Source organism: Notothenia coriiceps, unplaced genomic scaffold, assembly GCF_000735185.1.
Source record: "Notothenia coriiceps isolate Sejong01 unplaced genomic scaffold, NC01 NC01_scaffold00006104, whole genome shotgun sequence".
In the NCBI taxonomy this organism is placed as follows: domain Eukaryota; kingdom Metazoa; phylum Chordata; class Actinopteri; order Perciformes; family Nototheniidae; genus Notothenia; species Notothenia coriiceps.
The window spans coordinates 79,389-107,258 of NW_011338805.1; the positions used below are offsets into that span (position 1 = coordinate 79,389).

Sequence of the window (27,870 nt, forward strand, 5' to 3'; positions counted from 1 at the left end):
CCAACATGGTCACATGGAGCACATCAATATCACAGAGGCTTTTAACACAAATGGAGCACAACTGCCAAAACTCCTACTGTTGTTGAACAACTCAAAGACAGTGTGTGCCTATTAATAAACAATGCTCCACTTATAGATCCACAACTCTCAAAATACTGTGTCTTAACCGCTGCAATCTGGCGTCGTACAGTTAAAACGGTGGTGTCTAAAGAGGCTTGATACAAGATGATAAAAATCTGCCAGCATGGTTCTGAGTGTGTATACAGATTCAGGTCAGACTTTGAAAAGAGATGAAACGCTGAAACCATCTTAATAAGAGATGCTCTCCAGAGCACACTGGGAAAAAGAGAGAGATGCTGTCAAAATAAAAGGAATTGGATATCACAGGTTTAATGATTTCACTGTCAGAATGAATGATGGCAGAGTATGAAGATATGAGGGAAAAATAAAGGACTCTGATGGTGTGAAAACTCTGTCTGACATGTTAGCAGCTTCATCCAGCCATTCTGCGATACAGTCATCATCACACTCTCACTTTGGGGGCTCACATTAAGATCAGTGAATGGACCATGCATATCATATAACGTGGAATCAAAGACATGTGACATCCTGTGAAAAACCTCATCTGTCTAACTGTCTGATGCATTTCAGTTTTCTTTAGGCCCCGGAGAGGCTCCATAAAATGCAGAACATCCTTAACGGCTGTTGTGAGGCAGCGCTTACACGTTTTCTTCCAGCCTCTGATAGATATGCAAAAGGCTAAAAGAGACAATTTCAAGGAGTCGCTCATACGGCTGAGGAAAAGCCCAGAGAGCCCTGTTCACTCCAGTGAATATGGGTATCCTTTGGCAAGTGCAAAGTTTGGGTACGCACAGCTTCCTGCCAGCAGCAGGGATTAAAGTTATGTGTTTAGAAGTGGATGGCAGGGACTTGCTTGGTGGAAGTTTTCCCCACAGGCAGGGAACGTGGCAGCTAAGGTCAGGGGCCCGCCACATCACAGCCCTAAAAATATCCTCTGCATTTGATGCTCGTCACAGAGCGGTTATACAATCTGTGCCCTCACTTGAGCCTGCCAGAATTAAACCTCACCATGTTCTGCCTTAAAGGAGAGCTTCACAACAAGCTGCCAGAATGATGAAAACAACATCTCCGAGCTTCAATCTCTCGGTGAGTGTTGTTGGAGATGCATGTGGAAAAACAAAACTGTATTTTTTCATGAATAAAGTCGCAGGAGGGGGGGAAAAAAAGCAAGCGTGTTATTTCTTTTCCCCCCTAAGCTGATAAATCATGTGTGAAAGGAAGACACAGCGAGAAAATGGCTTCTCACAAGTCAAAGACTGGCATCAAGATAAATGCTACAAAGGCAGAGCAGGAATCCAGTCCAGTGGATGAATATGTCACACCTGGGGGCTATGAGCTGGAGAAAATCCTAAACCGTGGGAGTGTTGCTTACACTCATGTCAACGAGGTCTGGCCTAATGTCTATATCGGGGACGAGTAAGTCAAAAAGTATTAAATGACTAAACTGAATAAAATAATGAAGGATTAAAATAATATTCATGCATACTTTTCACAGGCAGACTGCAAAGGACAAGTGTAATTTGAAGAGGTTGGGGATTACGCACATCTTGAACGCAGCAGAGGGGACGTGGAACAATGTGGACACTGGAGCTGGTTACTATGGTGACATGGACATGGTGTACTATGGCGTGGTAGCAGAAGACGTCACAACCTTTAACCTCAGCCAGTATTTCTTCTCTGCAGCTCGGTTCATAGAAGAGACATTGAGCAATCCTCAGAGTAAGAAAACACATAGTTAAAGGGTCATTCCAGCCAGATTAAGAAATCACATGGTGTTCTGTAGCCTAAACATCCGCTAACGTAGGAGTAGGGGAATTACAATTTGACTTTTTATAGATAGTTGATGGCAAAACATTTTGGTTCTTGGTATCAGGGTTGTGAGATCAACCACCACAACTTTCTTTTTTTTGGAATAGGTACAAAACTACATTTGAAAAGTTGACATGCCTATATTTTTCAGGAACTGTATGCACATGTAGGCCTACTGATTTCTAGGGGTTATAGTCTTTGCTTTTGTTAGTTTTCACAGGGAACATTAATCCACATTGACGCGGTTTCTGAAACGTTTTATATTCCTCAAATTAAAGATGGTGACAAAAAAACCCATTCATAGATACCTGGCCATTAACGCACTTAGTCAAACACCAAGTAGAGGGGTGATTGAACCATCCCTATAAATTGCACAAATCGAATAAAAAATGAGCAATGTACAGTAGCTATTACCTGACTGTGTGACTCCCCTATGTCCAGATCAGCTGCTGGTGCACTGTGTGATGGGAAGGAGTCGCTCCGCCACACTTTTCCTCGCCTACCTCATGATCTGTGAGAACATGACTGTGGTGGAGGCAATCGAGCACGTGAAGAGCCGCAGGAGGATCATCCCCAACTGGGGCTTCCTGAAACAGCTGAGGGAGCTGGACATGCAGCTCCTGGAGAAATAGGAATAGCAGAAACCTGCGTAGGACTCATGGGGCGAGTTCAGCCTCAGGTCGAGCCACGAGTGACAAATTCAAGTCTAGGCTCAAGTCATTTTATTCCAATTTAGGCCTCAAGTCCAAGTTGACTTTCAAGTCATTTGTAAAGAGTCGGGTCTCAAGTCGAGTTTCTAATGTAATGAAGAATAGTCCAAGTCAACTTTAAGTTATGGGAGACAAATTAAGCTAAAAACAAGTGTAAAAGTCTCGAGTCATGTTACAAATCCAAGTTACTAAATTACGAGTCATGTTGAGAGATTGATCTCTGAATGCTTTCCATGTAAATGACACAGCATTTTAGCATATTCAATGTAAAGTTGTAGCAACCATATGTATTGTAATCTTGAGGTTTACAAATTAAATACTTGATGTGCATGGGTATGCAAGGCCTCCCTGTTGTTGCAACAATATTTAGAATTTTCTAAACTTTTCTGGGATTTTACAATTTAGATGTGAATGACTCCTGTTGTCAGGTTTCAGTGCGGTCAAGCTCACCTTCCCGTCATATTTTTTCTATTTAATATTTTTCTTTCTATTGTATACATACTTTTCTGCAGGGAGAACAGCTGCGTGGATCTGTCATTGCCTCTTCATTCTGAAACGCCTCCAGCTAGTAAATGTTTCACATTAAAGGAGAACAATCAAGTACATGGTCAATCATAATTTATTCTTATGCTAAAATGTACAGCATTTTAAGTGACTGACAAAAGGAGAAAAGTCATAAATACAAGAATGTCATTCTGTCCGATTTGTGTGCACATAGCCAGGTATTTCCCCCCTGTTCTCACCAGCAACTCTGTACAGGTACAAAGGCTACAAAAGAGCAATATAAACAAAAACACAAGTACAAGTTGCGTTTTACATGCAAGCCATTAGCTTAGTTTGGTCTATTCACAGGCTCTATTCTTCTACACTTCGGTAAAATATAAATCCAACATTTTATAAAGATAGAAAACAAATCTACAGATGGAATGAAAACGTAGCTTTAAAAGGCATTATGTAAAATATCAACTTTGGACTACATTTATATTTTCTTTATTGTTATCCATCGTTATAATAATTTAGTTCTTTTAAATCCTGCCACACTTCTGGACATTTTGAAATGTTTTAGAATAGTTCAGGGTACAAACACTGAGATATGCTTTGTTATTTTTGACAGAAATCAGTCTGCTTTATTAAACAGAAAGCTGCCTCAAGGAGATCTGTTACAAAAGACTTCAGAATTATACATACATAGCAATAAAACCTCTCAAACCGAACAGAAAACAGGACTAAGTTTACATTTTTTTTACATTATTAGAATTAACAAAATATAGTTTCATCTTATCCCTGTGGAGGGAAACCTAATAAAGGCCAGATATCTTTCAAATGGCTTGCTATTAAGCACAACACTTGTACAGTACTACTCAATGCACTGTCACTAACAGAGACTGAAGCATGCTAGTTGTCACTTTACAAAATAAGTACAATAATTTAAATATACAAAGGCATGAGTATAGTACAAACTAATTGTCAGCACTGTTAGACAGGTACACTGAACAGGTTCAAACAGCCACTAACTCCACTTGTAGCAGGCACATTAAATGGCTTCATTTGAGGCTGCTACACGACTGCAAGACCACTGATGAAATCTCTACCGCTGAGCTCTGAACCGCCTGCTCTAAAGACACATCAGAGACACTAACACTAATTAAATATATTCTCATCGTAATGATGTAAGGCTTCCCATCTGGAGAAACAAAAATACTTTTTTTTAACATTAGCTTCAAGGGTTACTCATTGACGACATTTTTTGCATTCTTTCCAAGTGCTGCTGCTGGTTTTTAAGTCATAAACGATAAAAAAAAAGACACAAAAAAAAGAAAAAGGCCAAATCAGTGCATCTCTGAACAGCAAAATGCACGCGAGGAGGGCCAGCGGAGAGTTACCGCCTGATGAAAGGCCCTTTCAGCGACTGCTTGGGCATGCCTGTGTTCATGTAACTATGGTGACCAGCTGGAGTGTACACCATGTTGCCATGTGGTGGAGCCTGCATGGGCTGCTGGGGGTATGGCTGTGTTCCCATCATGCCCATCTGCATAGAGTACTGGGGTGACTGGTTCATATAGGCATGGTTGCCATGGTAGCTGCTGTTCATCATGGGCTGGCTCATGCCGTAACTGTTCATGGCGTTGAGCGAGGGCATGTTCATGGAGTTGACGTTGTAGCCCGGCGCCGGCATGATGTTCACGCTCATGTTCATACGCGGCATGGCGGCCAGCGTCCTGGAGGGTGCCTGCATGGCCACGCTCTGGGGGGGTCGCGCGTACATCTGCTGCTGCTGGTGGTGGGACAGCGGGGCGGACTTGGAGCGTGCCGAGATGTGACTCTTGGAGGCCATTTGGGGCTGGATCCTCTGCGAGGGGGGGATGCCCATATTGCGCTGCAGCATCATGGGCGGCGGGCTGCTGAGGTTCGGGGGCGGGGTCATGGTGGCCTGCACCTGGGGGTTGGGGACTCGATGTGGGGTCTGGGACAGGGACACCAGGCTGGAGTGCTGCGACGTGGTGTTTGCATACGATGTGATGGGGTGTGAGGCCGAGTGGTTGAAAGGCAGCGAGTGGGGGTGCTCGATGAAGGTGTTGGTGAACTGCTGCAGCTTGGCCAGGCTGAGGCCGGACGACTGGGAGTAGTGACCGCCCCCGTACTCCCCCTGGTGGTTGATCCGCTCGTAGAGGGTGAAATTGGGGTTTCCGGATTCGGGGATGTCGGCCAGCTGCATGGTGGTGGTGAAGTTGGTGGGGATGGCACACTGCGCCATGGGCTGCTGCTGGCTGTGCTGACTGTGTTGATTGTGAAGGCTGTGCTGCGCGTGCTGATTGTGCTGGCTGAGCTGATTGTGCTGCAGGTGGTGATTGTGGTGGTGACTATGCTGGTTGTGGGGATTGTGTTGACTGTGCTGGCTAAGCTGATTGTGTGGACCGAGCTGATTGTGTTGGCTGTGTTGATTGTGGGGGCCTTGCCTGCTGTGGGAGCTGTGTTGGCTGCGCTGGCTGTGTTGACTGTGTTGGCTGTGTTGGCTGTGTTGGCTGTTGCTGGGGGGCCGCTCCACCACCACGCAGCCCTGCGGCGACTTCACGTTGCAGTGCGGCGGCGAGCTCAGGCTGTTCTGCTGAATCATGCCGCAGCTGCCGGGGTTGACCGCAGCCATTTGCTGGCTCACGGCGCAGCTGCTCTGGGCCAGGCCGCTGGGGGGGATGCTGCCGTAGGAGCAGCTGTTCTGGGAGGGGCCCGCCCCGCAGATGCTGCCCCCCATGGTGGAGTCGTAGCTGCTGGGGTTCTCGTAGTTCTCCGTGGTGCTCTCGATGCTGCCCAGATCGCTGAAGCCGCTGTCCACCACCTGCTGCGAGTGGTCCGACACCGACGGCACGTCCATCATGGGGCTGGTCTCCATGTTGTGCAGCGACGGCACAGAGATGGCGCTGTGGTCCGGGCTGATCTGAGTGTAGCCGCTCTCCAGGATGGACACCGCCGGGCTGTTGACGGAGCGTACCGACTGGCTGGGATGGGATTGGGCAGAGGAGAGGGGGCTGCTGTGGTCTGACTGGGGGCAGTCATCCAGCGAGGTGAGCTGGGGGCTTTGTGCCACGTGGGTGTAGGTCTGCAGGGGCCTGCAGCGCTCCTGGCTCTCCACACAGCCCTGGAACACATTCTCCCTCTCTGTCTCCTGCGTCAGGGACTGAACAGCTTGAGCCGTCTCTGAGTCAATCTCGGTGCAGATGGGGGGGTCCTGTCGCAGCACGGGGCTGAGCGCCGGCCTCTCTGTGGGCTGAGGAGGGGGCCGATCGGGACAGGGACTGGACGTGCTCTCTTCCTCTGACTCAGACTCCACAGGGTTATCAGAGTCTGCAGCTGCGACTGAAGCGACTGCTACTGCTTCAGGCGCTGGTGTTGCTATTGTCTCTTCTGTCATCGCCTCCTGGATGCTCTCAGCAGCTGTAGCTTGCTCCTCTTCACTACGAGGTACTGTAGAAACCTGCTGACTCAGCTCAGAGTCGTTGTCTTCTTTTTGATCTAAAAAAGGCGATGTGCACTCAGGTGTTTCTTTCAAAGTCTCTCTTTCAAACTCTGCTTTGCTGCTCTCAGGTTCTGCCTGCTTGCTGTGGCTGTCGTCCTCATCATCAGCATCCTGATCCTCCATCCCAGTTCTCTGCTCGTCCTCCTCATCCTCCTCTGCGTTGGCGTTCTCCAGTGAAGGCTCCAATGTTCTGTGTTCCACCTCTTTTGATGGGGAGTCCTGCCCGGGGTCACTCTCCTGCTGGTCGTCCTCAGGTGGTTCTGGGGAGTCTGCTCTGTCCTCAGGCGTAGGGGACAAGGCGGCGGGCGAGGCGCAGGGTGAGCACGCAAGAGAAGCGACAGGCGATCCTTCGGGGGAGCTCGACTTCTGAGAGCCGTGGTCAGCAGGGCTCGGGGGCTCGGAGAGGAGCCGCTCCATCGTAACATCTGGACTGGCCGAGCCTCTGCCTGCCGTCCTGCCCTCGTCTGCGCTGACCACATCCTCGTCTGGCTCCTCTTTGGCCTCTTCAGTGTGGATATGGTGCTGCTCTGCCTCCATCGGCGTTTCAGGGGGGGTGTAGAGGTTCAGCTTGAAGCCCATCTTCCGCTCGTTCTTAAGTCTCCACTTAGGAGGGCCGCGTTTCACTCCTTTCGGCCAGCCCTTCTTCCGTTTCACTGGACGGGGTCTGCTGGGTCTCTTATAGAGGATGTCAGCTCCTACAGGTTGAAAAGAAAAGAATATCAAACACTTTAATGAAGCTGCAAGAGCAAAACAGTCTGCTATAAAACTACATTCATGAGATGTCAATACCTTCATTCCAGTGTTCAAGATTGTCTCTTCGTGCATTTTTCTCCAGCCTCGGGCGACCTCTCCGGCGTTTCATTGGTGTAATTGGTATCTTGTCCTCCTGTTCCTCCTCCTCCTCCTCCTCTTCATCGTCTTCATCCTCCTCTTCATCCTCTTCTTCTTCCTCCATCTCGCCCACTCTGCAGGTGCGCTCCAGCAGGGGCATCGGACGCTCATCGTCGTCGGAGTTGTCGAACGGTTCGTTCAGCACCTCTGTCCTCTCAGAGATGGTTTCTGTTGTCACGCTGCTGTTTATTCTCTTTCTTTTACGCCCTCTCTTTTTGAGCACAATGGATCTCTGCAAAACAAATAAAAGAGGAACCGATGAAAACAGAATAAAAGCTCCATCAGAGTAGAGGAGTTTTGTAAAGACTGAACACAAGGGCACTAGGTCTATGACCTCTCTGATTGTGTAGCAGAAATTCATTCAGACTGTTGAGCCAAATATAAAAATGTTGAAAGCACACTGTGAGACTAAAGGTTTAAGCAAAGCAGCCTGGTGTGGAAAACCACAGCTGAGAGGTTCAGAGTAAGCAGAAGCCACAGTCTATATTTTACATTCTCCAGTTGTTTCCCAGCGGCAGCTTACGACTCGACCGCTTTCCTCTCCGAGAGAAGAATGTGAAATCAATACTGTAACTAATGCACTTAATGAACTCCAACAGCCTGTGTCGTTCTCTTCTGGTTTCCATAGTGTTTTGGTTGAAAAAGGTCTCCCTTGCATCATGAGGCCCGCTGTAATATTATCTCCAGCACAAGAGGGCAGTGCCATATAGACAGAACAGATGTAAGAAGCACAGAGGAGGGCAGTAAATTAACCATGACCATTGACAATAGTACAAGGGTTAGCCTGCAGTCTCGACACCGGCAGTGAAAACACAATCTATTATCTACAGCTGCAGGCACGCAGGGAGGCTGCAGATGACAGGAGGAAGCCACTGAACACTCCACTGAATTCATGAATATTTATAAAACCTTTCCTTCTCACCAGAGTACACAACATGGTCTCTAATGAAGGAACATATCTAATGATATACATTCAACTCCACTTTGTCCTAGACTAAAACTCCAGACAATCAATGAGATAATCCCCTCCTTTTGTCTCCGAGGGCCACATACGGAAAAACATAGGAAGGGCTGGGCCACTCCCTAGAGGTATATGGCCTTCATAAGTTCAGTTATAAGTTAGCAAAATCAATCAAATGTAGGTCAATTATGCTTGAAAAAAAAAAAGCCTTCATCACAGCTCTCCATGGGGTTTAATTTGTTTTGTTTGCAATATTTTGTTATAATAAGAGGAAATATTTATAGGGTATATTTCAGGCGTGTTATGTAAATAAATGATTGGGCTTTTTTCTTATCAACTTATTTGTTAGAAAATGTTTTCTACTTTGGTTGACTGAATTAATTTGGAAAATGGACATGAATACTGTGTCATATATATTAAAGAAGTACAACATAAGACAAGTACAAGTTTCATTTATGGGCCATATTTGATTATACTTTTTTAATTAGCAGAGGGCCGATTCAAAATAGCCCACGGGCCGCATTTGGCCCCCGGGCCGTAGTTTGGACACCCCTGCTCTGACTTTCAAGAGGCATGATTCACATCAACAAACAATAAAAGTCACCTTTCTCTTGGCAGCCAGCATGGCATGGGCTTTAGTGAGGATGGGTGGCGAGACGTCCGAGTCATCGTCGTCATCGGCTTCGTCATCGCTCACTTCCTGTGACTGCTGGATGCGCCGGGTCCAGGACAGCGTGGGCCGGCGTTCGTAGGTCCTGAAGGGAACCTTGCAGTGGACCTTGGTGAGAGGTGGCCTGCTGCCGTGAGTCATCATGAAACCCCCCCTCTCCTCCTTCTCCCAGCAACTGGCCTGCTCCTTCAGCCGCTCCGCCTGGTAATTAAACAGACAAGACGCATTATCTCTGGGAAGAGGCGCACGCACAGCTCCAACATCTGAGCAATGATGCTAATGGGAAAACAAGAGATTGGAATTAACATCATGACAAATGAATCACCGCAGGTTCCCTCCTGATAATAAGAGCAGCGTCCCGATTGGCTGTGTGCCCGTCATGGAGGAAACGTCTCCGTTTAAGCAACCGTGGAAAGATTGCATTTCATGGAATATTCAGCACTATCAATTATGGAGTGAACTGATTTCGGGCAATTTTGCACAACATTAGATGCCTGCTGACGGTGATAATGCTTTCCCCATTAACGGCCTCTATTTGAACTCTCCAGTTAATCAAACAAACAGCAGAGCAGGCGAGAGTAAACAAATAACTAGTGTCTGCTAAATGAACGATGGGGCTCACATCCATCTCTGCCTCCCTCTCCTCCTCAGACAGCACGGCGTTGATATTGGTCGAAGGCGTCCACCGCAGGGCGTCGGGGTCCACCTCGTTCCCTCGCCGGCTCGCCCTCATGGTCTCCGTGTGCCTCTGGATCAATCGCTCTCTTCTGATCAACACGATCCTAGGTCGCAGGGGGAAAAAGCCCATGTCAACAAACAGAAGGGGAAGACAGGAGGTGGTGTGTGGTTGAAAGCGAGCACAAAGACGAGCTCTTTGGGACAGCAGGTGCTCCGTGTCCTCGGGGGTGCTTAACCTGACTTACTTATGTCAATATTGGGCTGCATTAATGGATATGCTGTTAAAAATACCCGCTGGCCTGGATAAGTCAGACAGCGAGGAGAAGCGGAGGCTGAAGGAGACTGACCTGCCATCCTGTCTGTCAATCATGCCGAGCTGCTGGAGAGTAGCGGCGATGTCGTGCGGACACATCCCAGTGGCCCTGCTTATTCCTTTCACACTGATGTGTTTATCTGGATGCTTATAAAGATACCCCAGTATGACACTTTTCCAATATGCCAGGTAGGATAAGCGACCCAGATCTGACAGCGGTTTCTCCGGGGAGCCGGCTTGTCCTTCGCGCCTGGTGAGAAGGTAACCTAAAAAGACAAGATTCAAACAAAAACAAAATGCTTTAGTCAAGCCAGAGGCTGCTGCTGGGTTATTTTGGATTGCAATTCAAACCTCACACCCCCTCCCTTATGGATAACACATTCATGTAACGATGTGACACCGAACCCTGGTTGGGATTTCACCTTCAAACAGTATAAAGGGAGGCGAGGCAATCAGTTTTCCTCTCCTTCCACCTCTGTCAGAAGCTATGATACATGCTGGCAAGGGCAACAAAGGAGGTTGAAAGAGGGGAGTAAAGAGGAAACAAAGCGACAGAGCGAAACAGAGAAGCAGCTGGATGTCATTGCTCACAAGAGACTGCACTTAGGGGAGATAATGAACAAGAAAAAAAAAAAACTAATACAAATATGTATCTGTCTGTAATTAGTTTTATAGCGGCCCTGTCAAGGGTCATCCATTATGAGCGGCATGAAATTAATTAATGCGTTTTAATGTGCACCCACTACCGAGAACCAAACAAGCAAATCTAATCACCAAACAGTCAACACATAATATTCCAGTAATCATGACAATATCCATTACTAAAGCTAAGAAGAGGAGCCTGTGATAACAAACACTTAGTGATATTCAAATTAATTAATTGAAAAAAGTCATATTTGATTTTGTATTGCTTTGTGAGTATATTAACATTAATAAACCAAAACAAAAGAAATCTGCTCTGAGACCTTTGAGTTATGATTTGAAAGGGAGCATTTCACACAGACATCCACTAATGCACCACTCTACCTGAGACAAAGTGTTCCTCTAATACAATCCAATATAACAGAACATCTTAATCGAAACAACTTCCAGCTCCAAAGCTACATTTTCCAATAAAGCCTTCAAAGAGCTCAGAACTCAGCTGTGTTCAATCTCCCTTAATCCCCGTCTTTGTTATCAGCACACTCTCAATATCACAGATCCTCTTGCATCTCGTCTCTCAATGGCTCCCAAAGTGAACAGGAAATCAAATGCTCCATTACCGCCCCGCCCCTCCCCGCTCTCGCTCCTTTTCTTCATCACACACAAACTCGGCATAGAGACAACTCTTCAAAACAATAAAACGCCTATAATGATGGGAAAAAACCTGCCAGCCTGAACACAGAAATCCACTTAAGGCAGCAACTGTTTTCAAAAAGTGGACCGCGAGGCTTTAAATATTGTATGTGCTGCATTTACTGCACTAAAAAAAAAAAGAAGCAGTATCTTCACCTCATCACGAGAGAGAATTCGATGAAAAAGCTCTCCAGGCTTGGATGAAATACTATTGTCCAATGGGATAATGTATGCAGCCGGAATGCTATGTTTCTCACTCCTAATCTTATGTGATTGCTTTAGCGTTGCACATGAATGCTCTTGATTAGGCTACTTCAAAGCCTTAACCGAATAACAGCACCTTGCCACGAGCGACAAATACAGCCCTTAATCTGAAATTATTTGTAAAGACCAAAGAGAAAGAAACAAACAAGGCAGTTCAGTGGTCTAAAAAAGCATTAAGGAACTTACTGAAATCAATAAGGAACCTTCCAAATCCTTGCCTTTGGTACTGAGGCATGATCATTATGCAGGAGACATTGTACTTCTGCTGGCAAAGCTTTTCCTGAGGGAAGGAGAAACAGATCAAGTATGTCAGAGCTCTGCTGAAGCTGGCAATTTACTGCACCTGCCATTGTCCTTGTCTAAAGCTCTAATACACACACACACACACACACATCACACACACAGAGATCACACATCACACACACAGAGATCACACGCGCTCACACACAAACAGAGATTAGTTTATTCTACAACAAATGATAATTTTTGTCAGTTAATCTGTCAATTATTTGTTGATGATTCGATTATTCAATTGTTTAATGTCAGATAATGTGATGATATTTAGCTTTATTTTCATTTAGCTTTTTTAATATTTGTACATCACTGTAGTCAATACACATTGCTGTAAAACACACAAAAGCAGAAATCCTCACACTTAGTTTCAGTCTGCTGAAAAGGCATTCAGTATTTATGCACTTTAAGTATTGCATGCTCCTTTTAGACTTGCTTTGTTTGTTTGCATTTGTGTATGTATTTATATGTTTATATGTAAGTATGCATTGATGTCTTTGTTTATATGCAAGTAAAAGTTTTTCTTTGTGTTGTTTTTTTTGCAAAGCACTCTTAATGCTTTGGTACGATATCGTGCAAAACAAATACAATTCAATTTATGGCATGTTTGGCTTTTAAATTAATCAACTCGTTCAATCCCAGTTTCCAAAAATTGGACAAATTACAGAAACGTCTAACTGTATCAGTATCATCATTTAAAAAACGATGTGCGGTGTTCTTTCATTTCCCATCTATAATCACTCTGTAATTCTTACCTTGGAGAAATAGCCCACAAGATGACAGCCTCGCTCATCATTCTTTGTAAGTATGTAGAACAGGAAAGGCTCCACATCATAATACAAGGTCTTGTGATCCAGGAAAAGCTTGGCTAACAGGCAGAGGTTTTGGCAGAATAGTTTGCTGACATTTCCATCAACCTAAACACGGAATAAAAAGACCAAGAGGACAGTGTTCAAACAGTTCCCATTCCCCCCCCTCCTCCCCCCCTCCTCTTCCCAGAACCCATTCAGTGGAATCTCATGCAGCATACAGTTATTGCTTTATTGCTTTAAAGGGAAGCTGACCTCAAATACGGAAAGGTCGTCCTTTCTGTAGATTTCATTGGCTGGAGGGTGAAACCAGCCACACTTCTTTGTGTGTCTCTGGAGAATGTTTTTGCTCCTCATGTACTTCAGACAGAACTCACACAGATAAAGCTTTTGTAATCTGCAAAAAAGAAAGAGCTGCAGTTTGTATTTCAGCACAAGAGGCATTGAAATAAATCGCAACTCAAGTAACAAAGAAACTGGCATTATGTGTGCAGTAAAAGCAACATTACCTTGAATATTCAGGAGGGTAAGGCGACGAGTACCAGGTTTGGATCTCATACTTCCCAAATTCAATGAGGGTAGGCCATCGCATGGAGTCTGTGTTCATCAGAGAGCCAGACCTCTGTGAAAAGATTGAATAAAAACAAACGGATGAATGTGGTGACCCAGATAATTCAATCTTACAGTGTCTCTAATAACCAGTCCATAAAAGTGGTATTGGCAAAGCATTACAAACAAAGACTACTCAACTGTCCACGTTATATGGAAACAGGAGGGAGAATCTAACATGGAGATACAGTATGTGAAGGTGATTAGGATGTTATTCAGGGGAAGCTCGACTAACACTATGGACTCGTTGAAAAAGAACATAATACAATATCTTGTCACTCAAAAATGTCAAAAAAAAAACGAATGTTTGGGTCTTAAAAAATTGCAAATTGTCTATCAGTTGGATTTGGTTTTTTCCTAATGTTTAGAAAAGTTGGTTTTCTGTTAAGTTATGGCCCAGGACGAATATCTCTTTAAAAACACAGATATATCGATAAAGGTTAACCTTACAAACTGCAATAATCGATCTTTACTTTCATTTACATACACTTTGAACAATATGTCAAATATGTGAGATCTGTAACTATGTATACAGTAAACTGTGTATAAGATGTAACCCATTTGATGTCATTTAAAAGCCTTTATTGTATTGTAAACATTTTTTTTTTTAAAGTTGCCAAGTGCTCAATTAAGCCTCTAATTCCAGTGGAAGATGAAGATGTCCCTTTCCAAGTTTTCCCACCTGCATTGCGATTTCCTGGACGTGCATGAACGCCTCGATGTCCTCCTCCGTCACGTGATCTCTGGACATGGCAGCGAAGTCGGCGTGGGCCTCTTGCTTCACACGCAGCTCCCCGTTGTGGCCTGTTTCAGGAACAGTAACACAACATCAATACATCCGATAGCACATCAGCACCGTCCTGTTTGAAGCAGCCGTGGCTGAATAATCTCATAAATGCATTCTGTGCAAATGTGCTTTATACTGTGAGTACTGCTGCTGAGCCGGTTTGAGGCCGTGTCTCTGAGGAATTTCATAATGTATCATCTTTGCATGTTTATATGAAAATCCCTAATGTAATGAAGTGAAACTAAATCACTCTAATTGCGTAACCGCTTTCATGTGCTTAGTCATCCACCAAGACAGTTTCCCATGAATGAAGAAGCAGATGCAGTGAAGTGAGCGAGTGTCGACATGAAAAGCAACTGATGTTGGAGAGCAGGCAGTCATTTTATGAAAGACATCAACACTATGACATAACCACCAAAACAAAAAGCCATTATAAGTGGACGTGATGTGTCATTAACATATTTATGGGAATGTGCTGCCAGGGTAAGTGGTGTTTGTGCAGTGTGTTGTTTAGAACTGCGTTAAATATATATCCATTTGTTATTCCTACGTGTTATGTCTTTAAACTGTGACTTCACTCCTGGAGACAGTGAAATGTAAGGGTTACTGCACTTCTGGCTATAATCATCATGTCAGCTCACAGTCAACTTGGGTGGGTGAATCACTGGGTAGTATGTGTCTAATGACTGCTGGAAGTGAGGTTGAGTGGAGACAGTGATTTCAAGAGTGAGGGTGGGATGAGAAGAGCGCTGATGTGACTATAGACTCTACTAGGTAGTGGTCACAATGTGCGCACTACAGCAGAGGGGTCAAGGACAGAGCAAGGAGCAAAATGAGGGAGTTAGTGGGCCATGCACTATGACAAAAGCCAACGGGGCGAGAGGATGGAAGCCACGTGAACCCCGCAGCCAAGTCAAAACGCAAACGAAACTGGGTTAAAAGAATTCAAATTAGGCAGAAGATTAGTAGACTGTTAGGATGTTGAGGGTGTCTTCTCAAAGAAAAGATTAGCTCTAGTCTGGAAAAAAAAACATAACTGCGAGTGTCAAGCTTTAAAATAAATAAAGAAGAAGCTTAAAAAGGTGTGGAGACGCAGGTCTTGGCTGGAGTTTTCAAGCCTTGCTTACCATGATTATTCTCAGGCTTAATTCTTCCGTCTGTCAAGTCTCCCTTTCCTGGTGAGAGGGCTCCCTTCTGAGGGCTCACTTTATACCTCAGCCTGCCTAGTGTCCTGTGCTTTTTAAGGAAGGGGTTACGTTTGAAATGACTGACCATCTTAAATGGGTGTCCTCTGGGTCGGCCCTGCCCGGCAGACGTGGAGTGAAACCTATTTTTACTATGCTCGTTCTTTCCAAGGCGCTGGGGCCCAGCTATGGGTTCATGGGGGGAGTCCTGCTTATGATGCATGCGCTTATGCGGGGCGTAGCAAGGTAGTCTCTTTTTCCGCGAGTGTCCCTGAGTAGTAAAGATGTGAGATAGTCCGTCAAATAGTCCCTTAAGTTGGCTGCTATTGCAGAGACTACTCAGGGAGGGAACACTAGACTGGCTGGAGGAGCTTTGGGGCGAGTTAGCAGAGGTGGAGCTGCTGGACACCTGCGAGGGGGGGCTAAGTCCCGGCAGCGTGGGAGCGTGAGGAAGTGCAGAGGAAGAGGGGGTTATCTTTTGAGATGCGTCAGCAGCAAAGGCAAACGGCTCTGGTGGCATGGACAGTCGGGGCGGACCCTCGTCTCTAGAGCTTAACTGCGTGTCGGGCGACTCTACGGCTCGCGAGCGACGGCCCACTGGGGAAGGGGTAAAGAATTTGGAAAGCCCATCGATAAGCCCTTTGGTTTTCTTGTTAACGGTGAGTGTAGCTGGGGTGGAGGTGGGCGTGAGGGGGGGAGAGGTGGTGGGGGTGGAAGTGGTGAATTGGGTGGCGTCGACCGCACAACGGGGGTCTGCAACAGCCAATCTGTCTCTGGAGTCCTTCACAGATGCAGCATGACCAGATGAAGGTGTGGAACAGACGGTAATCTTTTGACCCCTACCAGGTGACCCCCTTCCTCCAAGTGCTACCATGGAGCCGTCACCACTGGTTACAGACCTGCGGACACAAGAGGGGTTGGAGGAGGTCAGGTCTTGTTGACAGATGAGGAATTTAACAAAGTATGCTTACTCAAGTAATGCACTTTTGAGGTACCTGTATTTTCCTTTTATGCAGCTGTACTTTTTACACCTTTGCATTTATCTGCTGTATACAGTAATTTGCAGATTAAAACAGATTTACAGACAAAGCATGTAATCAACTTTAATATATCATGCAATGTTATAAACTAACCCACCAACAATATATCAAGTTGTTTTTCTAGGAGTTAACAACATTAAAGTGCTCATTACTCACATGCATTCATTGTATTGATCCAACATTAAACGTTTATATTAAAAAAAGAATCCATCTTGAATAATAGGTTGTTTTACTTTTGATAGTTTTGTTACAATTTGCTGATCTGAGTACATATTCAACAAATGTGCAGTATATATCAGATCTCTAGAATTCCTTCTTTATTTCTGCATTAGTGATATGGGATTTTGGGAAAAAATGGACAAATCAATCTAAAAACTCTGTGAAGTTCACTTGTGCCGGAGTACATTTTTTGTATAAATGAGTGAGAAAAACTAATTGTTTTGTTTTTACTTCCTGATTGCTTGCTACTCTCGGTTCCTATTTCTTGTAAAATATTATTCCGGTTTATTACAGCTTTGATCTTATTCAGTAGTTTTGACCACAACCGTTATCTGGTGTGATACATAGTTTTCATTACAGTAATTGCTCGGATTTTAAAACATGCACAAAACCATGTTCCTAATTTAGTTTTGAACAAAGTAGCCATGTTCCCGGATCTTAGCAATTATCTCAGAATACAAAAAAAAAACAATTAACCAAAATGAATTTCCCTTAGTCAAGATGATACTGCTAATATTCATACGACTGCACACTCACATTCTTTGTTTGAGCTTATTTCTGGGCCTTCCGATTGGCTTTGCATATCGACGTTTGATCTGATCGGCTGTCTTGTGCAGCAGCTTCTTTCCATTCTCCTTCGGCCTGCAGACTTGGCAGGCCCAGGTTCCTGGAGGGTGTCCAAGCGCAAAGAGTACCGTGTGAGTGGGTTCATCAATTCAGAGGACATACAGTACATTCATTTGAAACATTTCCTTTAATACCGAGAGCTGGCGAGAATCCCGCCAGCTCCCAGTGACAATCAATTACTCAGCACAAAGCGAAAATCCGTAAAGAAAAACATTGGGTCAATTCTGTGTCCAGTGAAATAGAATTGGTGTCGACGTGTTGAGTAAAGCTATGTGACTTGTATGAATTGCCTGCCAAATGTCCTACAACAGTACGTGCGCCGTCATTACAAGCCTCGCTGCAGGGTCACTACTGTAATCCAGAGATAGCGAATCTCCCTGAGGATGCTGGAATAATTTGATAGGCATGCAGAGCTTCTAATAAGCCATTGCTGCCTCTCTGTGTAGTGAGTGACAGCCCCAAACGGCCGTGTGTGAAGAAAAGGCTTTGAATTGACAGCAGAGAGGGAAACAGAGGAGCCAGACAGTGTAAACACCTCACCTTTTGGCATTCTTGAAAGCGGCGGGTCGCAGCATTCCATGTGAAAGCCCCGATCACATGAATCGCAGAATAGCATCTCATCCTGAAAGGGAACAGCAGGCACGTGTGAGGGATGTCCCTGTTGCATACATGTAACAGCCCCCCTGTCATTTAAAGTCTTTTGGAAAAAATAAGCCCAATTGCGCATAAGAGAGGCTTTACAAATCTGAGGGAAAAGCAACACATCCTCAGGGACTCACAAAATGGGATCTACCTTCAAGATAATGGTGTGTGTTAAAATGTAGGCAGCGTTATACTTACAGCATTTTTCCCCTGTATTCGACAGGAGCTGCAGGTTTTGCATTCAATACACTGCCATCGTAATCTCTTCACATTTGAGGTTAGGTCAGGGGAGAACTTCAGACATGATGGATGCCCTTCAGAAGCAATAGAAAATGCATATTAGCACACACTTCTTTTATTGTTCCATACCAGTATTGACTGTGTCACAGAGCTAGAGACAAGGCTTTCCATTTACTCACTCAGCAAGGTTAAACATTAACACATTACATCATTAAAAACAATGCTGGGCCTGTATGTTCGCCACACTTCCTTTCCCCTGCCACAAGTTAGGTCTAAAAACAGTATGATCAAACATCTGAGCCGCTAATTACAGATAATTTGATCTTAATGAGGCAGAAACAGTAGCAGCACTCATTCTAATGGAAGCCGATCCATGAAAGTCATGTAAAAGCCTGCCGTCTCCCTCGCCCCGCTCCCTCTCATGGTTGTAAAATAGCTGTTTTACAGTGAGAGCACAATTTGTGTACACCAAGAGCGGTTAATGAAAACCACCTCGACGCTACTTAGTCAAATATGAGCTATAAAAATGTCACCAGGAGAACAATTCCTTACGGCATTTAAAATAATTGTGAAAAAACAGAAATGACTCCTTGGCAGAGGTAGTAATTTGATGGGGGTTTAACAATTTTGCCTGGGAAAAAAAACGGAACAGTAAAGGAAATGTCACCAATCTGCAGAGGGGAAAGGGTTGATCTCTGATCCCCTGCGCTCTATAAGAAGAATCTGAATTGAGCGAAAATGACTCGGGTGATTTCAGATTCTAATGGCCACTTATAGAGCATCTGCCCTTCTTGAGCCCACTGAGGGTTGCAAGCAATTTGGATCTCTTCAGCCACTCAATTTGAACATTGTTTTTCTAATAAATCCCTTAAAGGGAAGTAAAAAATATGGAGCAAGAATGTAACATCTGCCTAACCGAGTGCTACTGCTCCCAGGGTCGGGAGATATGATAATAATCGGATTAAAGAAAATGTGTCAACAATCACACGTTTTTTTTTACAAGCTCTATAACAAAGTAGCTCTGATATATCAGATTGTATTAACATATTGCAGGTACTAAGGGAATTTCTATTAGTTGAATAAACATTTGGCCAGCTGAAAACCAACGATTTCATACTATAACTCTATGGCAATAACAAAACATGCAATATATATATAAATACAGATCTGGAAATGATTAAGAGACAACTGCAGCATTATCAGGTTCTCTGCTGTTACTATTTATAGGTATGTGTTTGAGTGAAATGAACATTTTTTATTTTATTCTATAACTACTGACAACATTTGAAACTGGAATGGAATGGCTGCTAAACATGTAGAGATTGAGACTTAACAACAATTTGGATTGCTAAGCTTTTTTACATTACAACTATAGAACTTGACGAAATGTGAAAATATTCTGGTCCAAATGACTTATTCCAAATTCAAGTTAAAAACTAGCAAGATTTATTTGAAGGGTTTTGTCTGATTTAATGAATAGCATAAACACATTGTATTGAATGACTACTCCTTTAATAACGCACTAATGATTTGAACCATATTGCCCAATACTATTCCTCTCTGTGTTACTGTTAGCCTCTGCTAGCATGCTACTCGCTGTGTACAGACTACAGCATGGTGTGGCTTGTGAGAACATCAAGCTGACTTACCACTGCTCCCACAGTCTGCACAGGACAGCAGCTCTTCTGGCCGCTTGTCCCGATTTGACTCTTTCGTTCCAAGACAGAAACTGCATATTGGGATGGGGTCAACCCGGAGCTGGGTGGGAACACAAACAGAGACAAACTGTTTAAAAAACAGAGCCGGGCACAGGCTGTGTATGAAAGCCTGTTTGTTTTCACAAATGTTATCTGGTGAGGATGTTAGACCGTAGCCTTATTAGCGGTTAATGCAAAACAATAAAACCAGTGTGTGCTTTAATGATCAAAACTACAAACTACAAAGCCCAGAGAATGAACAAAGTAGTGAATCCAAAATGAAACCCATCCTCAGAGATATTGAGATCCATCCACCTCCTTTATCCATTACATGCGAATGGTTAAGTGATCTTAGTAATCATAGTTTAAGGGCTTAATCCAATTCTTAGAGCGTGCACTCCAGTCTGAAAGGATTAACCAGCATGTAATCAAATTACCTCAATAATAAAACATGCTCCCATTGTTACTGCCATGATCCACAGTAAATGTTGCAAGTCTCAGAACAAACTCATTTAAGGGCTTACGGTTAAGTTGAGAAGAAGTGAAATATGAGCTGGAGGTTTAAGAGGATTTCCCCATTGATCACTCGGAGGCTGACTTCACAGAGGACACTGAGGAGGACTTAGTGTCATCTCTTCAATAAAACCAGTCAGCATTTAAACAATCTGTGGCGGAAATCACGAGCAAGCTAAACCCACGCTGACGTAAATCTGCTTTCATAAGGTGTCCCTGTAAACATGAGATCGTACGTGCTGGTCTCTGGAGGAGCATCAAACAAACTGCTTAGCTCGACGGGAGGAAGTTCTTAACGGAAAAGAACACTCAAGGTGTGACCGTAAATAACGCGCCTCATCATCAGTTTACACACTAAGGCCTCGTCAATTGACTGGAGCTTTAAAGGGCACTCTAGGGATGCCCATAATTAGTTCCCGGTTACTATGACGCAGATCAGCATCAACGAAATCCGTGACCTCCAGATCTCGATTGGTCCTGACCCCCTCACTGACCTACGGTTCAATTAAGGGAGATCTTGCTTCTTCTTTTATTCCTCATCCGTCAACAAAGACAAGGAGCTTTCGGCCCGTCACAGCATCCACGTGAAGTCCACTGGGAAATGCAGCGAGGACACAGTGGGGATTTTGGTCATTGTTCCGGGCTGTTGTATCAATTAGTCGCCGCGATGAGAGGAAGCGGTTTATTGCCACATCAATGATTACTCTATTTTCCAACCTGCAAGGTCAATATTTGTGGGCAGACACTGGCATTAAAGGCTCACTACAACTCTGACAGCTGTGAATATGGAAGTATAAACACTGACACTACGGTGTGATTAGGATGCACCTCTAACACCGGGCTTAGAAGTAAACAGTGATTTGATATTGTCATGTTATGGAAGGCAAAACATGCTCAGGTATAAGTTGGGAAGGACTGCAAATGCAAACAATCTTGTTTTAAAAGCCTGTTGTAAGTGTCATCCTAATGCACAGAACTAATTCCAAAATGGTGTGGTTGGCAAAAAGTTTATTGGCAACCATTTTCGGAATTGTTTAAACGTTATGTCTTTTATCGAGCTGAATGCCAAACATTCTCTGCTTCCAGTTCTCAAATCTGGAATTTCTTTCTTCTTCTATAAATTACAAAATGCGTGTCTTTTGGTTGATTAGAAGTACATTGAAAATAAGCTGCTCAATATTTACCATGTTCGAACTAAACTAATTGAAGAGATGAATAACTAATGAAACATAATGGAAACACTTGTTAGCTGCAGTCCTACATACAGTATAACCCTATTGTTTTGCTAACTGGACTGCAACAGGTCTGCCAATGTAGGGCTCATCAAAGTTAAAATCCCCATTGCTCAGAGCGGAGATAAACGGAGACGGATTATCATTTTGTCCTTGATCACAAGCCATTCTATGTTATCACCGCTAGGAGATGTAGCCAAAGGCATTGAAAACAAGGCCTCGGTGTTTGTGGTAACTTTAAAGTTATGAATTATTTATAATGTAAAAGAAGTGCATCATGAATGATCAGAATGAAATCCCTCAGTAAACCACTCTGGTTTACAAACATAAATGATTGATACAAGCAAGAACATGAATGTAAAGAAGTTGAAATGAATATAACATCAGTACTAATATGCAGCCTGTGAATACTGCTGATGAAACGCTAAGAGCTGATTGGCAAGTTGTTTTTCAAATAAATAGGTCTTCACTTCATAACAGTCTCCGCTGACTGAGTTGTGAAGTCTAATCCAGGAAGTGGAGAATTAATTTCCATCAACAATATTCTAAGGCCTGGTGATTCAAACCAATAGCAGCAGTCTGCACGTCACAGAAAAGGGAACGTAGAGAAATAAACACAGCTGAAGAGAAGCTGATGATTTACTTGGGGATTCTAAATGAAGTACATTACAGGAAATGATGCTGCTTGAAAAGAGCAGGCTGTCCTGAGTGAGGGGGTGGGGTCCTATTAGAAAACTGCTGCTAGAGAGAGAGAGCTCAAGTGGTTGCATAACGCAGCAGAAAAAAACCCTCATTCCTTGCCTTTGTTCCTGCCAGTCTCTTCAGAATCTAATAAACTCTAAACCAAGACTGCTCTTTTTTTTTTTTACCTCAAAGTATCTCTTATTCTCAACACACGCACTTGTGCTTCACCAACTGAACAGGCAGAGATGTCTCATCCTTTGAAGTGAACGGTGAACCTGGACTGGGCTCGGTGATGTCATCAGGCTCGGAGCAATAGGTTGAAATGTTCCAAATGGAAAACAGCAGGCCTTCCTCGCTTATGAGAACCCTTCGCAGGACACTGTGTCTCTAAACAGTTCTCAGTTTCACTTTGGGCCTGACCACAGACACAGTCACAGTTGTGGCTGCAGTATCAAGGTGTCGCTTCCTGATTATTCACTGTGAAACTGTTGGGGAGCAGGGTGACAGCTCTATAGCCCGATGCTGCTAGCCACTTCAGCTCCACAACTTGTGCATAAACTATTAGACCGCACTTCATCTAGACACCCGATCTGCAAAAAGCTCTCACAACAAAGTATCTAGATGACTGTACACTGCTCTTTAAGTCCAACAATAAAACCAATTTCCATTAAACACTCTACTGCACTTGCAATTAAAGGAATAGTGTTATTTTACAGACTATTGTCTACAGTGTTTTTTTTTATAGCTGAGCACCAGTACAATCTCTGCAAACTATAAACCTCCCCTGAGGTGCCAAAAGCAGCGGAAACAATGCAACCTGGAAGTTTGTTTATATGGTTTTATTTCCTCTCTGGGGCATCTCTGTTAGCACAAAGGTCATAACAGCTGCATGCAGCCTGAAAATATTCGGTTCTACTGTACCACATTCTTCGGCTGCCATATTTTAGCAGTATTTGTGATAACTAGTTTATGTTCATGCTCTTGTAAAATCACCAATAAAATCTGTTTACTAATGCTTTGCGACTCACAAGACAGCTAGCCACATCCCTTAAGGTCATTAGGGTAGAGTTACATAACCTGTGGGAAGCCTACAGCAGACTGCCTACCACACACTGTCAGCATGACTTTCTGATTATCCCAGCTCTCATATTATGGAGACCAACAGCAACAACACAGGCCCAGAGGGACGCACTCTAGATGGCGTAGTTTCTGACCTGCCAAGCTAGAAAACCACAATCATCAAATTCCTATCAAGCAAATGCCGCTCAGTGGTGGCCCAAGCCTTCAAACTTCCTTGTGGGTAATTGCCTCATGGAAATCCGAGTATTATGTTGCAGAAAAAGGCTGTAGTTATCGGAAAATAAAGCTTTACTACATGTTAGAGATGGGTAAGACGGTTGAGATCAATAACACATTAATGACAAGAATAGTTTGGAAGACATTTATCTATTTTTGTACCGTTTAAGGGTAGCAGCTAGGGATAAAGAAATAGTTGCATCTTTCAATATGTATTGAATCAATGATCAATGCTCCAATATCATCGATGCAACATCAACACATATCTGCTATAAGATATTTCCTTATTCTGAAGGAAATCAAAGGACATTAACATATTAACACTTACATAATAGATCATATCTTCTATAAGATATTTCATTGTTTTGAAAATCTTAACTGCTCAAAATCTTTTATCTTTTGCACTAAAACATGAGAAGTGAGGCACTTCGTGGTAAACAGGAGGTCTCTTTTGATCCTTTTTAATAAAAAACGGTTGTTTTAAATCTCTGGCAGAGCCTAGGAATAACATGATGAAATCATATTTGAGTTGCTTTATGTGAGTTGATTTAAAGGCAACTAATTGTGTTGATTGGGAAACATAATAAAATAATGAGCTGAGTTGAAGCAATATTGTTTTGTGACAGGCTTTGTGACACCATGTTGTTGTCCAAAGAATCGATATAATATCGTACTGTGATGCAACGCGTGATATACACCTCTATTAACAGCAGCATGAGACCTAACTTCCAGGGTGATGTGGGGATAAACATGAGGTGAAAGAGGCCACGGTGTGTGTACCTGGTCTCGCTCATGAGGGAGGAGTGTCACTGACGACAGGACCAAGGGGGAAGCACTTGGACACCTGGAGCCCCTTCCCTCCGCATTGCCATGGCTGAGCTTATACCGTGGGCCATTTTTTGACAACCTGCCGGTGTTAACTGACTTCTTGGCCGCCAGTCGTAACCTCTGCCGGAAAGCAGGGTTATCAACAATGTTGGAGAGGTCATCCTGGTTCCTCAGATACCTCTCGATGTTCTTAAGTGAGGAGCCATGGGTATCATCCAGACCCTCGATGGCCCTCTTAAGTATTTTATTCCAATCAATATGGCGGAGATCGCTTGAATTCCATATAGATTCCTTTGATGGCACAGACACATTTGCAGGTGGGATTGATCCTACTCTCCCGGGATTTCCTGGGTCCTTGTAGGAAGCGCTTCCCTTATTTGTAACCTTGAGAATAGAGCCATCATGAACACTTAATTCCAACTGCTCAAGGACGGTCTTCTTGTCCAGTCCATGCGATGTGGCCACCGCATGACAAATTCTCTCCTCTGAAGGCCTCTGCTTTTGCCTTTTGATTTTCTGTATTGCTTCAAGAATCCACTCCGTGTACAGAGGGTTTGCAAGTTTTACCATGGTTGAACAATTAGACGCACAAAAACGAGATCCATAAAGATTCCCCCTTTCTGCTGCTGAACACTGGGTACATCCACATTCTTAAAAAGGTTAAAAGGTTAAGTTCCACGACAGGGTCCACATGTCTTCTCAATCCTGGGTATCTGACAGAGGTCTTGAGGAAAAGTTGGCACGAGTAAATTCCACAGTGGTAGTCAGCAGCTGACCTGGAGCTTTATTTCTTTAATCCCAGATCAAATCTAGAAGGAAAAAGAGAAAAACAAATGGTCAAATACATGTGTAAATCGGTCTACAACATCTCCTATAATGGCAGGTTATTTGTTGTTATTCAAAATGTATTAACTACTTTTTAGCATATTGAGTATAAAGGGTAAACCATAGGAATGCAGGACGTTTAAAATGTGTCAACATAAAAGAAACAGATGCATAAAAACAGATGTACGAGCTGTCATGGTTGCTGAAGACATTCCTGTGACTTAATCCATAGTCTGGCACCATAATCCACACACCAAGCCAGATGTCCATTTCAAAAGAGGCTATTTTTATAAAAATTGTAAGTTTTACCACCGTGACAAGTAGCTATAAACTTCTACCGACTTCTGTAAAAGTATAAACAGTCTCCTCGTAATATAAACATTTTCGTTTCAAGAATCCCTCTCGACAAAAAAAAAAAACAAGTTCACATTTATTCCTGCAGCACGTCATTTCCCAAAATGTCACCGTAACATTTCTCAGTCTAATAACACACAACATAAACACTAAAAATAAAACCATAGATTAAGTTTAACCATTACTTGTACGCACGCGACTTTTGACAGCTCGACGTCCGCGACGAGAAACCGATCAGCGCGAGCTCTAATGACAGATGTATAATCAATGCTCACTTCCTGACAGCTGCCGCAAGACATTTGATGCACGTCTGCAAATAACCACCGAGCCGTTTACCGAAAGAAGAAACCCGTAATAACTATGTAACAAACCTAGAGTTGTGTTCCGCTGAGTTGAGCTGATAAATGACAATATTGCCAGCATTACTGATGTCACCTAAACAGTCGCCATTTTGTTACAATGTTGTAGTTTACATGAATCCGACATGACGCTGATTACAATCCAATGGAGTCTCATTAAACCTTACCTACACTAATGTGCCCTCCCTAGCAACTTCAATATTGGCTGTAAAGACAAGATCCGATTTCTGGTTTGATAAAGCACATGTCAATCTTTATGTATGAGCTCACTCAGAGAGGCACCGCACTGGCTGTATGATCTGTCACTTCACTCAATTGACCCGCCTCTTAAGGTGCCTACAGTGATGAATTGATATCATTTACCTCCAACACTCATAATATCTCAACTTATAGCTCTAACAGCGGCGACAGGACATTATTAAGTCATAAATAAACTCTAACAAGCGTAAACTGGCGATTAACGATTAAATTAGTTAAATATTAAACCTCATTTGCAAAGCGTTTAACGCCAGCCCACCTTTACTTAGATTCCTCCTTGAAACAGTTGGTTACACGTACTTGAAAGTGATTTGGAACATTTTAGACTTTAATTGGCTGTTTGTTAAATCTATCCTGTGTTTGCATAAAACCCGCAAAGTCTCTATGGTTGATTTAAAGTGGAACACATTTTATTTTAAATAAATAAATTCCGGATAGCATTTGCAAGACTCCTGCAGACTAAATGTGTCTAAGCTATTGCCTTTCCCCCCTCTTTATCTTCCTCCCTTTTCATTATTTCCCCGAGAGGAGCCGTCATTCTCCAGATATTTAACATTTAAACTGTGTGACGTTAAATAGGCGGCGATAAATAAACCTTCCGTTAAGCTAAAAAGTAGCTCCCTCCACGTCTGCCAGCGAAATAATAAACGTCCTGTGTGCTGCGCTGTGCAATGATGGCATGACCTCTTTATCACCATTAACTATCAAATATCTCCAATGAGGGAAAATAGTGAGCCCTGGAGGGAAACAAGATGTTCAGGGGGGAATACAAGTTAACACGACTGCCGGGAGAGTAGCTCCTTCATCACTGCTTCTCAATTATGTATCGCTAGTTTCTTTAGCTCCCATTTCTCAGCTTCAGCTCCGCTCTCGTTTTCCATATTTTATTAGGAAATGATACACAGCCTCCTTGGATTTTTCACACCGTTTTGAAGATGTTACGCAAACCGATCTAATCTGCCTCCACCGTGGGCGACAAGGCACAACAAATTGACACTTAAGTTACATGCAAGGATGAACATATAACTAGTATGAAAGAAGAAAAAAAAGAACGAGGGCACAGTCTACCGTAAATATTTGCTGGTAGTTTACCTCTTCAAGTTTTTCCCCCCCTCGGATACTCCTCTTCATTATCGTCGAAGGATACATGTGCAGCGACATATCCGAGCGATTTGGTGGGATTTGATCTCTTGAAACGAAGGCTGGAAAGCTTGCATCGAGACATGGAGAGGACCTGATAACAACTAATTGAAAGGTTAATCTACATAGCAGCCTGTGACAAAGTGGTACCCTCCCCCTTCTTCTTCCACTGTAGACATCCCTACTTCAGTGTAGTGGAGCGGACCGTCGCCCCTTTAGTGCGCTCCTACAATGATATTGTCAATTTCACTCCCCCCCTCCATCAACATGTCCAGTGATGAGCCAGGAGGAACATTTTTACACTTCATATTTCTGCTGGATTAGTCTCAGCAGGCTACATAACACTTTTATGTCATAACACCCTTATTAACATGTATTCCCTATGGGCATTTTAAACTTCAACTGATGTGCTGTTGATAGAAGATCAAATGTGACTATAACATAAACACATTTTTTATTTTAATGTTAACTGTTTTGCACCGGCCAATAGGACCCAGGGCAGTGAAGGCTAT

At 43.6% G+C, this 27,870-nt stretch overlaps 2 protein-coding genes across 7 annotated transcripts; one reads left to right on the top strand and one right to left on the bottom strand.

Moving 5' to 3' along the window:
• Positions 1 to 1,073: 1,073 nt before the first annotated feature.
• dusp29 (dual specificity phosphatase 29) lies at positions 1,074 to 3,200 on the top strand. 3 transcript variants are annotated; one of them, XM_010768853.1, is made up of 4 exons: positions 1,074 to 1,167; positions 1,303 to 1,497; positions 1,577 to 1,800; positions 2,332 to 3,200. In XM_010768853.1, the coding sequence occupies exons 2-4, from the start codon at positions 1,316 to 1,318 to the stop codon at positions 2,520 to 2,522; spliced, it is 597 nt and encodes a 198-aa protein (XP_010767155.1). In that variant the 5' UTR covers positions 1,074 to 1,167; positions 1,303 to 1,315; the 3' UTR covers positions 2,523 to 3,200. The 3 variants fall into 3 exon arrangements, with proteins under 3 accessions (XP_010767155.1, XP_010767152.1, XP_010767154.1); XM_010768850.1 differs by having other exon boundaries at positions 1,278 to 1,497; positions 2,332 to 3,194; XM_010768852.1 differs by having other exon boundaries at positions 1,299 to 1,497; positions 2,332 to 3,194.
• A 261-nt stretch (positions 3,201 to 3,461) lies between these two features.
• kat6b (K(lysine) acetyltransferase 6B) lies at positions 3,462 to 27,550 on the bottom strand. Of its 4 annotated transcripts, none has more exons than XM_010768847.1 (17): positions 27,311 to 27,550; positions 24,375 to 25,231; positions 19,822 to 19,930; positions 18,131 to 18,246; positions 17,831 to 17,912; positions 17,201 to 17,330; positions 15,348 to 16,303; positions 14,116 to 14,237; positions 13,334 to 13,446; positions 13,080 to 13,221; positions 12,771 to 12,932; positions 11,911 to 12,004; positions 10,160 to 10,391; positions 9,757 to 9,916; positions 9,069 to 9,335; positions 7,402 to 7,735; positions 3,462 to 7,307 (listed from the first exon to the last, which is right to left on the bottom strand). In XM_010768847.1, exons 2-17 carry the CDS (start codon positions 24,990 to 24,992, stop codon positions 4,480 to 4,482), a joined length of 6,465 nt encoding a protein of 2,154 aa, XP_010767149.1. In that variant the 5' UTR covers positions 24,993 to 25,231; positions 27,311 to 27,550; the 3' UTR covers positions 3,462 to 4,479. The 4 variants fall into 4 exon arrangements, with proteins under 4 accessions (XP_010767149.1, XP_010767150.1, XP_010767148.1 ...); XM_010768848.1 differs by lacking the exon at positions 27,311 to 27,550 and adding an exon at positions 25,797 to 26,133; XM_010768846.1 differs by lacking the exon at positions 27,311 to 27,550 and adding an exon at positions 25,973 to 26,098.
• Between the last annotated feature and the right edge of the window lie 320 nt (positions 27,551 to 27,870).